This window comes from Triticum aestivum, chromosome 5D (genome assembly GCF_018294505.1).
Source record: "Triticum aestivum cultivar Chinese Spring chromosome 5D, IWGSC CS RefSeq v2.1, whole genome shotgun sequence".
Classification (NCBI taxonomy): Eukaryota; Viridiplantae; Streptophyta; class Magnoliopsida; order Poales; family Poaceae; genus Triticum; species Triticum aestivum.
In genome coordinates this window covers 4,903,917-4,921,546 of record NC_057808.1, presented here as the reverse complement: position 1 = coordinate 4,921,546, position 17,630 = coordinate 4,903,917, and the positions used below count along the sequence as shown (strand labels likewise).

Sequence of the window (17,630 nt, the reverse complement as noted above, 5' to 3'; positions counted from 1 at the left end):
GGAAATACTAAGCCTACTAAAGGCACGAAAATAGAAGGTAAGTTTAAATCCGTCATGGAATAGGTGTCTCAATTCAAATTTACTATTTCTATCTAGTCAAAAAATATCTTAAGATTCTTATGATATAATTAAGTATATCTATTATAAGGAATATTGACTATTGTATTGTATTTTTTATTTTTAGTTTGAAAAATATTCTGTAAAAAAAATGAAAGGATAATAAGAAAATTCCAAAAAAGGAGAACTAATTAAAAAGAATTTATTTTGATTTTCCCATCCTCATGGCCTTTCTATCTTTCTAATCTAATTTGAAATTGGATTCAAAAGAAAGCGGTTAGAATTTACTTCCTGCATACATACTTCTCTAGAAGCGCATACAATTGATAATACTATATTTTATTATTTTATTTGTATTTCTTTATTGTATTATACCTTAATATATATATTCTAGATATATAGAATAGACGAATCTCGATTTGTCAAGTCTCATGATCATATCATGATCTATTTTTATTCGGCTCAATCTTTTTTAGAAAAAAAAAGATTGAGCCGAGTTTAATTGCATCAATTAGAAGAATAAAGAAGAATTACTGCATTTCATAACTGATTTTTTTCTCTTTTTATTTCGTTTCTTTTTTATTTATACCTTCTTTATCTTTAGTTTTATCTAGTTAATCAATAGTATCTACCGGCTCGAACTCGAATTTGATCGCCTTCCATACTTCACAAGCTGCGGCTAGTTCAGGACTCCATTTGCAAGCTGCTCGGATAATTTCATTACCTTCGCGAGCAAGATCATGCCCTTCGTTACGAGCTTGTACACAGGTTCCAAAGCCACTCGATTAGTTGCTGCACCAGGTGCATTTCCCCAAGGATGTCCTAAAGTTCCTCCACCAAATTGTAATACATAATCGTCCCCAAAGATTTCGGTCAGAGCTGGCATATGCCAAACATGAATACCACCTGAAGCTACCGGTATAACACCTGGCATGGATACCCAGTCCTGAGTGAAAAAGATACCGCGAGCACGATCTTTTTCAATAAAATCATCGCGCAATAAATCAACAAAACCTAAAGTCATTTCGCGTTCCCCTTCTAACTTACCTACTACTGTACCAGAGTGGATATGATCTCCCCCAGACATATGCAATGCTTTAGCTAATACACGGAAATGCATACCATGATTTTTCTGTCTATCAATAAATGCATGCATTGCACGGTGAATGTGAAGAAGTAGGCCATTGTCGCGGCAATAATGAGCGAAAGTAGTATTTGCGGTGAATCCCCCAGTTAAGTAGTCATGCATTACAATAGGAACCCCTAATTCTCTTGCAAATACAGCTCTCTTAATCATTTCTTCACATGTACCCGCAGTCGCATTCAAGTAATGCCCCTTGATTTCACCGGTTTCGGCCTGTGATTTATAAATAGCTTTGGCACAAAAGACAAAACGGTCTCTCCAGCGCATAAATGGTTGTGAGTTTACGTTTTCATCATCTTTGGTAAAATCAAGTCCACCACGTAGACACTCATAACACGCTCTACCATAATTTTTTGCGGATAATCCCAATTTTGGTTTAATAGTACATCCCAATAAAGGACGACCATACTTGTTCAACTTATCTCTTTCAACTTGGATACCATGAGGCGGGCCTTGGAAAGTTTTTGAATAAGTAGGGGGAATTCGTAGATCCTCCAAACGTAGAGCACGTAGGGCTTTGAAACCAAATACGTTACCTACAATGGAAGTAAACATGTTAGTAACGGAAGCCTCTTCAAATAGGTCTAATGGATAAGCTACATAACAGATCCATTGGTTGTCTTCCCCAGCAACAGGCTCGATGTGATAGCATCGTCCTTTATAACGATAAAGACTGGTAAGTCCATCAGTCCAAACAGTTGTCCATGTACCAGTAGAAGATTCGGCAGCTACTGCAGCCCCTACTTCTTCGGGCGGAACCCCAGGCTGAGGACTTACTCGGAATGCTGCCGAGATATCAGTATCCTTAGTTTCATACTCTGGGGTGTAGTAAGTCAATTTATAATCTTCAACACCAGCTTGAAATCCAACACTTGCTTTAGTTTCTGTTTGTGGTGACATAAGTCCCTCCCTATAACTCTTGAATTAAGAATTCTCACAATAACAGGGTCTACTCGATGTTAATTAGGCGTAAATGAAACTTTAGAAAAAATCTCGTAAAACAAAAAAAGGATATTCAATTAATATAATATCAACTCATTAAAGAAAATTGAGGGCATGCTTAGGTTAATGAATATGTTTCATTCATATATAATGCGTACACCCTGTGTATGTTCTATCCTATAGGAATTCCACTATAGGAATTCGATAGGAATTGAGTTGTTGTTATGGTAAGTTAACACGGTTCGTTATTAAACCATGGATTTGATTTACCAAATCCATAATTATTGTATACTCTTTGATAGATATAGCGCAACCCAAATTAATTCCTAATCCTTATATTACAAGTTCTTAATAGTTCTCTTTTCTTATTTTGAATGCAAATACCTAACTAAATACTAATAAAATTCTTTGTTGACAGCAATCTATGCTTCACAGTAGTATATATTTTGTATATCGAAGTCCTAGATAGGAAAGTAGAGTAGGCACAGATCCTCCACAAAAGGCAAAATGTATGTATATGAAAAAAAGATTGATTGAACTTTCCAACGGACTCATTCCATGAGTAAACGGTTGCATGGGGCAATGAAATCAAGTCCTGGTCCCCTTTTCTCTCTTATAGAATTAACTAATTCATTTCCTTTTTACTTTTGGATTTTTTTTGATTTGATTTGGCATTATTCAACAATAAAAAAAGAAAAATTTCGACAAATTCCTTTTTTTAATTATGTGATAATTATGAGAACCAATCCTACTACTTCTCCTCCCGGGGTTTCCACAATTGAAGAAAAAAGTACAGGTCATATCGATCAAATTATTGGACCCGTGCTGGATGTCACTTTTCCCCAGGCAAGTTACCTTATATTTATAACGCTTTGGTAGTCCAGAGTAGAGACACTGCCGATAAGCAAATTAATGTGACTTGTGAGGTACAACAATTATTAGGAAATAATCGAGTTAGAGCTGTAGCTATGAGTGCTACGGACGGGTTGATGAGAGGAATGGAAGTGATTGACACGGGAGCTCCTCTCAGTGTTCTGGTCGGTGGAGCTACTCTCGGACGAATTTTCAACGTTCTTGGGGAGCCTGTTGTGACGCCCGGATAATTAAGCTACAGTAATCCCACGTTAACGATGCCACGTCACCCCGTTTACTGTTGATAAACTCTCGATAGTTCAGAACCGAAACAAATTCAAAATTTAAATAAAAGCAAATAATAAAAGTTTACAAATATTAAAACTAAAATGTTCAGAGTGAGCCAAATAGTCCATATTAAATATTGGTGAAGAAACCACACTTTTGTAAAGTATTTAACTGCACTATAGTAAGTAAAAACAGCAGCAAAACAATTATTTAAATGCTTTTAAATACTAAACAAATGTTAATCTAGTTTATATAATCACCAAACTTTTTGGAGTAGGTGGCCTATGTTATTATGCTAATTTAGGAGTAGGGGTTGTATTTTTGTAAACTGTTTTGCTAACTAAAATAAATAAAACAGAAAAGAAAAAAATAGAAAACAAAACAAAAGTGTAAAAGCACAGGCCACTGTGCACTGGGCCAAGTGCACAGTGCCTGGCCCGAGCCTCGGCCCACTCCAGCTGGTCCGGCCCAACCCCTCCCCGGGTCGTCTTCCCCCCCTGTTCCCCCGACCGGGGTCGCAACAGGGGCGAGCCCCGCCGGACCGCCTCGACGACGACTACCCGGAGAGGATAAGGCCGACCCCTCCCCTCGATGCCTCGACCTCCTCCCCACCTACCTCCACCAACTCCCCTCTCCATCTCGGCCGCTCTCTCTCTCTCTGGCCCCCCCTCGCCCGAGCGAGATCGCCGCCGAAGCCTCGCCGTAGGCGTGGCCCCGACCACCGTTCGTCGAGCCGCCGAGTCCCCGAGCTCCCTCTACATCGTCCTCGTCCACCCCACGCTTCAGGACGAGCTGGGGTGCCCTGCAGCGGCCGGGTCAAGCTTTTCCCCAACCTCGGTCGCCGCCGCCCGCCGCGATTCATTCCGCCTCCCCTCTGCGCTCCCGTTCACTCGAGGGCCTCCGTGTGCCGCGCCGTCAGCCTCCGCCCCCTCCTCCTTCCTCTGGTTCCTCCTCATACACCGTAGGTTGCTCGCGATGCCGCCGTCGCCATTGCCGCATGCGGCCACGTCCGCGAGCTCGTTGCGCTCACCCCGTCCATCTCCGAGCCGAGCCGTGGCCTCCGTCGAGTTGCCGGAGGTCCGTAGAGCCCGCTAGCGTCGTTTGTTAGCTAGAACGCAGTCGTAGCGTGGTTTTCGGAGATGCCCGTAGTCCGGCGCCGCCCGCGGTCGTCGTTGAGCTCCACTCCAACCACCCCCGCTCCTGCGATCACTCTAGATCTACGCGGGACGATCTACTCGTTCGAACGCCACCGAAAACGCGCGGAATGGTGCACTGTGCTGGAAATCCGAGCAACTCCGGCGAACTTCCGCCGCTGGAATGGTCGCCGGCGTGATTCCGGCGACGGCACCGACGTGGCACCTGCGTGGCACCGCCAGGGCCACTGACTGGTGGACCCAGGTCCCCCCTTGACTTGTTGACCGTGGTCAACGTGCTGACTGGGCGGCCCCCAGCCACTGACAGGTGGGCCCCGTCTGTTAATTAGGCTAATTAAACATTTTTATAAATAAAATTAACTTGTTAGATTAAACACTCATTGACATATGGGGCCCACCCCTCTAACTAGACTGTTAGTTTAGTTTAAATTACTGTTAGACAAACAGAGGCTGACATGTGGGCCCCCCTAGACCCACCTGTCTGGTTTGACTGGTCAGCCGACCTGTTGACCTGCTGACGTCAGCGTTACCTCATGCTCACGTCATAATTCATTTTTGCTAAATTCAAATAATTCCAGAAATTCAAATAATCTTTGAAAATTCATATCTTTTAAACCGTAACTCGGATGAAAATGTTTTCTACATGAAAGTTGCTCAGAACGACGAGACGAATCCGGATACGCAGTTCCTTTCGTCCACCCCACCTCCCTAGCCTATCAAACTCGCAACTTTCCCCCTCCGGTCCGTCTGTCCGAAACGCGAAACAGCGGGAATACTTTCCCGGATGTCCCCCCCTTCACCGGTACCACCTACTGTCGCGTTAGGACACACCTAACACTACTCATTGTCATGTCACGCATCGTCATGTTTATGTTTGCATTGTATTTACTGTTTCTTCCCCCTCTTCTCTCCGGTAGACTACGAGACCGACACTGCTGATGCCCAGTTCGACTACGGAGTTGACGACCCCTCCTACTTGCCAGAGCAACCACGCAAGCCCCCCCTGACCACCAGATATCGCCTATTCTTCTCTATACTGCTTGCATTAGAGTAGTGTAGCATGTTACTGCTTTCGGTTAATCCTATACTGATGCATAGCCTGTCATTGTTGCTACAGTTGTTACCATTACCTGCTATCCTACTGCTTAGTATAGGATGCTAGTGTTCCATCAGTGGCCCTACACTCTTGTCCGTCTGCCATGCTATACTACTGGGCCGTGATCACTTCGGGAGGTGATCACGGATATATACTTTATACATTATATACATGACACATGTGGAGACTAAAGTCGGGTCGGCTCGAGGAGTACCCGCAAGTGATTCTGATGAGGGGGCTGAAAGGACAGGTGGCCCCACCCCGGTAGAGGTGGGCCTGGGTTCCTGACGGCCCCCGACTGTTACTTTGTGGCGGAGCGACAGGGCAGGTTGAGACCGCCTAGGTGAGAGGTGGGCCTGGCCCTGGTCGGCATTCGCGGATACTTAACATGCTTAACGAGATCTTGGTATTTGATCTGAGTCTGGCCATTTGGTCTATACGCACTAACCATCTACGCGGGAGTAGTTATGGGTATCCCGGCGTCGTGGTATCAGCCGAAGCCTTCGTGACGTCAGCGACTGAGTGGCGCGCGCCGGATTGCACTGGAACGCCACTAGGCTAGGTCTGCTTCCGGCCGCGTACGCAACGTGCAGGTGTGCATTGGGCGATGGGCCCAGACCCCTACGCGCATAGGGTTAGACCGGCGTGCTGACCTCTCTGTTGTGCTTAGGTGGGGCTGCGACGCGTTGATCTTACGAGGCCGAGCATGACCCAGAAAAGTGTGTCCGGCCAAATGGGATCGAGCGTGTTGGGTTATGTGGTGCACCCCTGCAGGGAAGTTTATCTATTCGAATAGCCGTGTCCCTCGGTAAAAGGACGACCCGGAGTTGTACCTTGACCTTATGACAACTACAACTGGATACTGAATAAAATACACCCTTCCAAGTGCCAGATACAACCCGGTGATCGCTCTCTAACAGGGCGACGAGGAGGGGATCGCCGGGTAGGATTATGCTATGCGATGCTACTTGGAGGACTTCAATCTACTCTCTTCTACATGCTGCAAGATGGAGATGACCAGAAGCGTAGTCTTCGACAGGACTAGCTATCCCCCTTTTATTCTGGCATTCTGCAGTTCAGTCCACTGATATGCCCCTTTACACATATACCCATGCATATGTAGTATAGCTCCTTGCTTGCGAGTACTTTGGATGAGTACTCACGGTTGCTTCTCTCCCTCTTTTCCCCCTTTCCTTTCTATCTGGTTGTCGCAACCAGATGTTGGAGTCCAGGAGCCAGACGCCACCGTCGACGACGACACCTACGACGCTGGAGGTGCCTACTACTACGTCCAGCCCGCTGACGACGATCAGGAGTAGTTAGGAGGATCCCAGGCAGGAGGCCTGCGCCTTGTTCGATCTGTATCCCAATTTGTGCTAGCCTTCTTAAGGAAAACTTGTTTAACTTATGTCTGTACTCAGATATTGTTGCTTCCGCTGACTCGTCTGTGATCGAGCACTTGTATTCGAGCCCTCGAGGCCCCCGGCTTGTATTATGATGCTTGTATGACTTATTTATGTTGTAGAGTTGTGTTGTGATATCTTCCCGTGAGTCCCTGACCTTGATCGTACACATTTGCGTGCATGATTAGTGTACGGTCAAATCGGGGGCGTCACAAGTTGGTATCAGAGCCGACTGCCTGTAGGAATCCCCCTTTCCACACTCCTTGGCCGAAGTCGAGTCTAGACATTACAAAACTTTTACTAACATGGCTGTGTGTCTTACGGGCTCACGTCGCCATTGGGTGGTATTAGGATCTTTTACTCCTTGTCTATACTCTGGGACTCTGATCTCTCTTCTATTCGGGTTAAGTGAATTTTACTAAATCTAACATTAGGATCTCGTTATCACTTTCACCCGGAGAGCCCCTTATTACTGATGATCGTCTGCTGCACGTGAAGAGCCTGAAGATACTCTCCGCTGATAACCCGAGAACTTGTGTTCATCGCTTTTGCAATTCCCTTTCATCGATAAACTCCTATGGATAACCGCGTATACTCGCCATTCATACAATGTTTCCCAGTTGATCTTGTTATTACAAGATACCCCGAAGTTATCTCTGTTGTTCCGAGAATCCTTGAGCTTACTGCCTTGCTGTTCTTTGTCACCTGAGTACCCCTACGGATAATTTCTCGCCCTTATCGAGTATCCGCTCATCCCCAGTTGATTCAAGTATTTCACAAAAGTGTTCAAAATACCATTCGATCTACCAAAAATCCTGAGCAGCCTATTGCTCTTGAAATTCTTGCTTGCTTGCATTATGGATAATCCCATAAGTCTCGTAATCTTATAGTCATTCCTTGTCATTATCATTTTGAGTCTGTTGATTCAAAATATTGCGAATGCTCACAATCCTCAATCAGATCCTAGAATTCTTCCTTCTGGCTCAAACGTCATTTTTAACATGAGCTTGATCTCGACCTATAAAATTGCCATCGATTGTACCCCTAAGCCTACTCACTTATCCATCCTTGATCAGAGCGTTGCTTCTGACCCCCTGATTTGGAAATCATAATTCTTTTGCATTCGAACTTTGAGTTAGTCAGTTGTTTCTATAATTAGATCTCCTTGCCTTCTTCTTCCTCTGGTTGAGTACCGATGCTCACATCAGATCCCTTGTGGACCATTGGTTCCTTTGTTGGATTTTATCCGACAGTGTCCTTCATATTGAATAACCTTGTGAGTTCTTTCCCTGATACATAATGCCTTTAGTAAATTGTATCCTCTCGTTTTGACACCCATGCTCTACTTTCGAGCTTGTATTATTTACTCCGAAGTTTGTGGTATAAGTTCCTAAGATGCCTTGATGGGTTGAACCTATACCTTCCCTAAAAAAAACCGTATGAACCCGAAGGTTTTCACAAGCCATACCCTTCTGGTATTTTACCAGATAATTTTCTACTAAATAACTTCATCGAACGCGAGAAGTAAATGAAAGGTTATGCATTGGAGAAGTGGGAGTCGACCTTGAACTTTGCGTTCATGCCCATGGACACGATGTAGATCTTATCATTAAAGCTTTTCTTAAATTAATTATTCCATTGGTATAAGTTCATCTTATATCTGGGATCTGGCCTTTTTCAATCGTGGTTCCGACCATGTTCTCCTTTAAGTACCATTTCTCATGCAAGTTTAAGCACTTGTCTTCTGCAGAGCAATACCCTAGTCCAACCTCTACTTTGATCTGTCGTCGAGCATTACCCCCCTGGTATCTCGAGATTATCATGGAACTGCATAACTTATTATGAGTTCTCCATCAAGTGCTACATTCTCATTGATTCCAATTTTCCACGGGCTCTAAGTTATTAATCACGCAAAGACACCGATAACTGAACCGAGTCCGCACTACGGTTCAACAACTCTTAGTAATCTTCCTTAAGTACGAGTTTGTACCCGATCACGCCATTCCTAGCCTGTTTGGCCATATCATTACCTTGGTGATTTTAACTATGTTACCTGGACCTTCCCAGCGCACAAATTTCGACAGTGAGCTAATCTTGCGTCTATCTCCCTCGTCATATCACTTCTCCTTGAATAGCAAACTTGAATTCGAGTTTGTGCCCTACCCGTGGTTCCAATAACCTTTCGCTTTCATCATTCCTTTGACTTGATGTCATCGTCGATCAATTACATCTTCTTGAAAACCTCTCGACAAATTTGTCGTGATCATTGTCAACAATTTGATTTCTTCCAAGTTGTGTGTCGAAATTCAGGATGAGAAATACCATCCATGCCCCTCGATGAATTGTGTTATCATCGACAACATTCTTGCCTCCCCTCAACACAAACTTGTTCATATTTTGTGTTGTATCTTGATTTCCCTGCTATCCAACCTATGTTATATTCTACCGTGGAGTATTACCATCTTCGATGTCAAGAATGTCGTGAGCATTACTCCACCTCTTAAGAATTCTTGGTACAGTGATACTTCTCACCATCACCATTCTTTCTTGGTCCCCGTGTTGTTTCTAAACGAAATACCGACAAATGGTCTGTGACGTGTAAATTCTAAACTTCTAGCAACCCTATTGCTTTGAAGTTATTGGTCTATAGTTTCATTCTACGTCTATGGCTTAATGAATCATCATTCGAACATTGATCGTGCTACCTAGCCCACATTTCGGGTGCACATTTCAACCAATGTTTAACTGTGTATGTTTTCCTCGAGCATACATCATTAAGTCATTCGATCTAGCTATTGTTATCTCCTTGTTCACATAGTTGTGGAAATCCATCTTTTGGAACTCTCAATGGAATGTCGCCGAGTCCATCAGCCAGCTCCTATCCCTCTCTTTGGTTTAATGAAGAACTCTGGTTTCGGAACTTGCTTTCATAGTTCATTTCCCGAGAATCTTATAATGTCATCCCATCAATTTGTGTTGCACTTTTCTTCTCAGACATCCTGAGTCTGAGGTATCCTGACACCAATCAGATCTGAATCTCGGTCAGATATGATGGTTGGAACATATTTCCAAGAGTTATAACATTGGCCTATTTATGACCCGGTAAGGTGATGATACCCAGCATACCTGGCGGGAGGACCTATTGTTATAAGTTTTCCCTTTTAGCAAGGTTAGCTATTCTTCCATGAGAAAGTGGTAAGACTTATTCTATAAGTTGTTTCCGATGGATCCTTTGTATCCAAAGTCTGACCTTTGCTTGAAGACCATGCCAATGTTATCTCGAAGCATGTCTGTGGTACTCCGATTTTCAATAAGAGCACTTGAAGAACAATGCAAATTTTTCTTTGTCCATTATCCAAACACCGTTGTATGGGTGATGTCATGAAATTTCTCTCACCTTACCTAAAGAGTTTTCTACATTATATCCTGTCCTGGATATCATGCTCTGCTTGTCCTTGGGGAGGATACACCCTTGAAATATGTGTTTAAGCACATTTTCCTTTCCATTCTTCTGTTTAATCTGATAATCATATTTTCCTTTCCATTGTTTGGTTTAACCTTTCTGGTGATCTATATGATCTAAGCAGTAGTATTCTCCTGCTTATGTAAACACCCCGGTGTACAATTATGTCAGTAAGACCCTGTTACTATTGTCGATGATATTCCGGTAACCACCGATGGACGAGAACTTTGCCTATTGGTCCGCCTCGTTTCGACGAGCAGGAAAATGGTTCTCTTCGTCCCTTGCCCTTGGTACCGATGTGGTTGCCGACATAAAAGACATGCTATCCTCTGACATGCCTTGCTTACATGATCCTGCAAGACGTCTCCGCCCTTCCTACTTTTAACCCACATGGTGGGCCCATAACCCACAGTTCCATAGGATCGAAACCTGACTCTCCTGTACACCCTTTTGTCAAAGTTATTCCTCGTGCTTGACTTTGTATGTAATTCACGGGCCACCTACCTATTGATCTATTCTGGTATAAGACGCAATACTTATTCCCGATTGCTTTGAGCCCCTTTCACGCCCTGTTTCAGGCATCGAACGATTGCCTGGCCGCTTGAAACTCCTTATAGTACCTTCTTACTTTGCTCTCGATGTTTTCCCAAGTTTCGACTCAAGGGATACCTTGGTCCAAAACCCCAGAGCTAATTGCCGAATATCAGCCCTTGCAGACACCTGTCCTTGTAGTTTCCCTCCTATCCTTTCGTAAGTACGATGGAGTCCCCGAGGAAAGGATGCCAGCTTCATCATGTTGACCTGAAGCAGGAAAATGAAGACATCAACGTAATGGATCAACCGCTTCGAGAAGAGCAACCAAGATCGAGGACGCTCGTTAGAATTTCACGACCAAATCCCTTTCCCATCACTTCCCCTCTTAAATCTCGGGACGAGATTTCTTGTAGTGGAGGAGAATTGTGACGCCCGGATAATTAAGCTACAATAATCCCACGTTAACGATGCCACGTCACCCCGTTTACTGTTGATAAACTCTCGATAGTTCAGAACCGAAACAAATTCAAAATTTAAATAAAAGTAAATAATAATAGTTTAAAAATATTAAAACTAAAATGTTCGGAGTGAGCCAAATAGTCCATATTAAATATTGGTGAAGAAACCACACTTTTGTAAAGTATTTAACTGCACTATAATAAGTAAAAACAGCAGCAAAACAATTATTTAAATGCTTTTAAATACTAAACAAATGTTAATCTAGTTTATATAATCACCAAACTTTTTGGAGTAGGTGGCCTATGTTATTATGCTAATTTAGGAGTAGGGGTTGTATTTTTGTAAACTGTTTTGCTAACTAAAATAAATAAAACAGAAAAGAAAAAAAATAGAAAACAAAACAAAAGTGTAAAAGCACAGGCCACTGTGCACTGGGCCAAGTGCACAGTGCCTGGCCCGAGCCTCGGCCCACTCCAGCTGGTCCGGCCCAACCCCTCCCCGGGTCGTCTTCCCCCCCTGTTCCCCCGACCGGGGTCGCAACAGGGGCGAGCCCCGCCGGACCGCCTCGACGACGACTACCCGGAGAGGATAAGGCCGACCCCTCCCCTCGACGCCTCGGCCTCCTCCCCACCTACCTCCACCAACTCCCCTCTCCATCTCGGCCGCTCTCTCTCTCTGGCCCCCCCTCGCCCGAGCGAGATCGCCGCCGAAGCCTCGCCGTAGGTGTGGCCCCGACCACAGTTCGTCGAGCCGCCGAGTCCCCGAGCTCCCTCTACGTCGTCCTCGTCGACCCCGCGCTTCAGGACGAGCTGGGGTGCCCTGCAGCGGCCGGGTCAAGCTTTACCCCAACCTCGGTCTCCGCCGCCCGCCGCGATTCATTCCGCCTCCCCTCTGCGCTCCCGTTCACTCGAGGGCCTCCGTGTGCCGCGCCGTCAGCCTCCGCCCCCTCCTCCTTCCTCTGGTTCCTCCTCATACACCGTAGATGGCTCGCGGTGCCGCCGTCGCCATTGCCGCATGCGGCCTCGTCCGCGAGCTCGTTGCGCTCACCCCGTCCATCTCCGAGCCAAGCCGTGGCCTCCGTCGATTTGCCGGAGGTCCGTAGAGCCCGCTAGCGTCGTTTGTTAGCTAGAACGCAGCCGTAGCGTGGTTTTCGGAGATGCCCGTAGTCCGGCGCCGCCCGCGGTCGTCGTTGAGCTCCACTCCGGCCACCACTGCTCCTGCGATCACTCTAGATCTACGCGGGACGATCTACTCGTTCGAACGCCACCGAAAACGCGCGGAATGGTGCACTGTGCTGGAAATCCGAGCAACTCCGGCGAACTTCCGCCGCTGGAATGGTCGCCGGCGTGATTCCGGCGACGTCACCGACGTGGCACCTGCGTGGCACCGCCTGGCCCACTGACTGGTGGACCCAGGTCCCCCCTTGACTTGTTGACCGCGGTCAACGTGCTGACTGGGCGGCCCCCAGCCACTGACAGGTGGGCCCCGTCTGTTAATTAGGCTAATTAAACATTTTTATAAATAAAATTAACTTGTTAGATTAAACACTCACTGACATATGGGGCCCACCCCTCTAATTAGACTGTTAGTTTAGTTTAAATTACTGTTAGACTAACAGAGGCTGACATGTGGGCCCCACTGGACCCACCTATCTGGTTTGACTGGTCAGCCGACCTGTTGACCTGCTGACGTCAGCTTTACCTCATGCTGACGTCATAATTCATTTTTGCTAAATTCAAATAATTCCAGAAATTCAAATAATCTTTGAAAATTCATATCTTTTAAACCGTAACTCGGATGAAAATGTTTTCTACATGAAAGTTGCTCAGAACGACGAGACGAATCCGGATACGCAGTCTGTTCGTCCACCCCACCTCCCTAGCCTATCAAACTCGCAACTTTCCCCCTCTGGTCCGTCTGTCCGAAACGCGAAACAGCGGGAATACTTTCCCGGATGTCCCCCCCCCTTCACCGGTACCACCTACTGTCGCGTTAGGACACACCTAGCACTGCTCATTGTCATGTCACGCATCGTCATGTTTATGTTTGCATTGTATTTACTGTTTCTTCCCCCTCTTCACTCCGGTAGACTACGAGACTGACACTGCTGATGCCCAGTTCGACTACGGAGTTGACGACCCCTCCTACTTGCCAGAGCAACCAGGCAAGCCCCCCCCCCCCTTGACCACCAGATATCGCCTATTCTTCTCTATACTGCTTGCATTAGAGTAGTGTAGCATGTTACTGCTTTCGGTTAATCCTATACTGATGCATAGCCTGTCATTGTTGCTACAGTTGTTACCCTTACCTGCTATCCTACTGCTTAGTATAGGATGCTAGTGTTCCATCAGTGGCCCTACACTCTTGTCCGTCTGCCATGCTATACTACTGGGCCGTGATCACTTCGGGAGGTGATCACGGATATATACTTTATACATTATATACATGACACATGTGGAGACTAAAGTCGGGTCGGCTCGAGGAGTACCCGCAAGTGATTCTGATGAGGGAGCTGAAAGGACAGGTGGCCCCACCCCGGTAGAGGTGGGCCTGGGTTCCTGACGGCCCCCGACTATTACTTTGTGGCGGAGCGACAGGGCAGGTTGAGACCGCCTAGGTGAGAGGTGGGCCTGGCCCTGGTCGGCGTTCGCGGATACTTAACACGCTTAACGAGATCTTGGTATTTGATCTGAGTCTGGCCATTTGGTCTATACGCACTAACCATCTAGGCGGGAGTAGTTATGGGTATCCCGGCGTCGTGGTATCAGCCGAAGCCTTCGTGACGTCAGCAACTGAGTGGCGCGCGCCGGATTGGACTGGAACGCCACTAGGCTAGGTCTGCTTCCGGCCGCGTACGCAACGTGCAGGTGTGCATAGGGTGATGGGCCCAGACCCCTGCGCGCATAGGGTTAGACCGGCGTGCTGACCTCTCTATTGTGCTTAGGTGGGGCTGCGACGCGTTGATCTTACGAGGCCGGGCATGACCCAGAAAAGTGTGTCCGGCCAAATGGGATCGAGCGTGTTGGGTTATGTGGTGCACCCCTGCAGGGAAGTTTATCTATTCGAATAGCCGTGTCCCTCGGTAAAAGGACGACCCGGAGTTGTACCTTGACCTTATGACAACTAGAACTGGATACTGAATAAAATACACGCTTCCAAGTGCCAGATACAACCCGGTGATCGCTCTCTAATAGGGCGACGAGGAGGGGATCGCCGGGTAGGATTATGCTATGCGATGCTACTTGGAGGACTTCAATCTACTCTCTTCTACATGCTGCAAGATGGAGATGACCAGAAGCGTAGTCTTCGACAGGACTAGCTATCCCCCTTTTATTCTGGCATTCTGTAGTTCAGTCCACTGATATGCCCCTTTACACATATACCCATGCATATGTAGTATAGCTCCTTGCTTGCGAGTACTTTGGATGAGTACTCACGGTTGCTTCTCTCCCTCTTTTCCCCCTTTCCTTTCTATCTGGTTGTCACAACCAGATGTTGGAGTCCAGGAGCCAGACGCCACCGTCGACGACGACACCTACGACGCTGGAGGTGCCTACTACTACATGCAGCCCGCTGACGACGATCAGGAGTAGTTAGGAGGATCCCAGGCAGGAGGCCTACGCCTCGTTCGATCTGTATCCCAGTTTGTGCTAGCCTTCTTAAGGCAAACTTGTTTAACTTATGTCTGTACTCAGATATTGTTGCTTCCGTTGACTCGTCTGTGATCGAGCACTTGTATTCGAGCCCTCGAGGCCCCTGGCTTGTATTATGATGCTTGTATGACTTATTTATGTTGTAGAGTTGTGTTGTGATATCTTCCCGTGAGTCCCTGACCTTGATCGTACACATTTGCGTGCATGATTAGTTTACGGTCAAATCGGGCGCGTCACACCTGTTGACAATTTGGGTCCTGTAGATAGTAGTGCAACGTTCCCTATTCATAGATCTGCGCCTGCCTTTATCGAGTTAGATACGAAATTATCCATCTTTGAAACAGGTATTAAGGTCGTCGATCTTTTAGCTCCTTATCGAAGTGGAGGAAAAATAGGACTATTTGGGGGGGCTGGAGTAGGTAAAACAGTACTGATCATGGAATTAATCAATAACATTGCTAAAGCTCATGGGGGCGTATCTGTATTCGGTGGAGTAGGGGAACGGACTCATGAAGGAAATGATCTTTATATGGAAATGAAGGAATCCGGAGTAATTAATGAAAAAAAATATTGAGGAATCAAAGGTAGCTCTAGTCTATGGCCAAATGAATGAACCACCGGGAGCTCGTATGAGAGTTGGTTTAACTGCCCTAACTATGGCGGAATATTTCCAAGATGTTAATAAGCAAGACGTGCTTTAATTTATCGATATTATCTTTCGTTTTGTTCAAGCAGGATCAGAGGTATCCGCTTTATTAGGGAGAATGCCCTCCGCAGTGGGTTATCAACCTACTCTTAGTACAGAAATGGGTTCTTTGCAAGAAAGAATTGCTTCTACTAAAAAGGGATCTATAACTTCGATTCAAGCAGTTTATGTACCTGCAGGCGATTTGACCGACCCTGCCCCTGCCACAACATTTGCACATTTGGATGCTACTACCGTAATTTCTAGAGGATTAGCTTCCAGGGATATTTATCCAGCAGTAGATCCTTTAGATTCAACCTCGACTATGTTACAGCCTCGGATCGTTGGCAACGAACATTATGAAACTGCGCAAAGAGTTAAGGAAACTTTACAACGTTACAAAGAACTTCAGGACATTATCGCAATTCTTGGCTTGGATGAATTATCGGAAGAGGATCGTTTAACTGTAGCAAGAGCAAGAAAAATTGAGCGTTTCTTATCACAACCGTTCTTTGTGGCAGAAGTTTTTACTGGTTCTCCAGGAAAGTATGTTGCTCTTGCGGAAACTATTAGGGGATTTCAACTAATCCTTTCCGGAGAATTAGACGGCCTACCTGAACAGGCTTTTTATTTGGTGGGTAACATCGATGAAGCTAGCACGAAAGCTATAACCTTAGAAGAGGAGAACAAATCGAAGAAATGAAATTAAATCTTTATGTACTGACTCCTAAGCGAATTATTTGGGATTGTGAAGTGAAAGAAATCATTTTATCCACTAATAGTGGCCAAATTGGCGTATTACCAAACCACGCCCCCATTAACACAGCAGTAGATATGGGTCCTTTGAGAATACGCCTCCTCAACGACCAATGGTTAACAGCGGTTCTGTGGAGCGGTTTTGCGAGAATAGTTAATAATGAGATCATCATTTTAGGAAATGATGCAGAATTGGGTAGTGATATTGATCCGGAAGAAGCTCAAAAGGCACTTGAAATAGCCGAAGCTAACTTGAGTAAAGCTGAGGGTACGAAAGATTTGGTTGAGGCGAAGCTCGCTCTCAGACGAGCTAGGAGACGAATCGAGGCTGTTAATTGGATTCCCCCATCCAATTGAAGACAATCCAGTGGTTTATAGTTGATACAAAGAAAAAGGGAAGAGGGGTAGAAAAAGTTATTAGATAGTGAAGCGAAGTAAGTCCAATGCTATCTAGTAATTTTTCTACCTACTTACCTACTATTGGATTTGAACCAATGACTCACGCCGTATGAAAGCAATACTCTAACCACTGAGTTAAGTAGGCAATTTATCACCACAAAGGAAGACCCATTACTTCGATCGATTATATATTGAATCCCTTTTCTAAGCAATACCGCTTTGTTATTGGTCTGTTATATACTAAATACTAAACTAAATACTAAACAGATACAGATCGAAGGGGTATCCTCTAGCATTAGAAAATATTCATCTTGACAAGAAATTATCTATATGTTAAGATATCTCTGATAAGGGCTATAGCTCAGTTCGGTAGAGCAACTCGTTTACACGTGCGCCAATGCTTTTCAAAGGAGCTTATTATGCAATGCACATAATCGATCTTATTGCAAAATCAATGTCTTACTTCATAGATTCGAGAGAATAGGAGAACAGTAGCCTGACAAACAGTCGGTTCAGTCCGATTCAAGAGCCAATTCAGGTGCCTAATCAAATAGAACCCTTATGGATTTGCTAGTTGATAAGGTAAATATCCAGCCCACTAAATGCTAGGCATAATGAGGATAAGGGCCTCCAAAAAACTTCTTTTCGTTCTATGAACTTTAAGGTGTATGAAGTCTCATAGTTAACTCTTGCAGTGGAACGATAGAGACTCCATTTCACTTAGGTTGATTTAATTTAGAACGGA

General features: G+C 45.3%; 1 protein-coding gene and 1 pseudogene across 1 annotated transcript; one reads left to right on the top strand and one right to left on the bottom strand.

The window, feature by feature from the left end:
• Positions 1 to 675: 675 nt before the first annotated feature.
• On the bottom strand, positions 676 to 2,131 carry LOC123119056 (ribulose bisphosphate carboxylase large chain-like). The gene has a single exon (XM_044538699.1). It carries the CDS (start codon positions 2,099 to 2,101, stop codon positions 737 to 739), a length of 1,365 nt encoding a protein of 454 aa, XP_044394634.1. The 5' UTR covers positions 2,102 to 2,131; the 3' UTR covers positions 676 to 736.
• A 13,335-nt stretch (positions 2,132 to 15,466) lies between these two features.
• LOC123119055 (ATP synthase subunit beta, chloroplastic-like) lies at positions 15,467 to 16,433 on the top strand (annotated as a pseudogene).
• Positions 16,434 to 17,630: the final 1,197 nt, after the last annotated feature.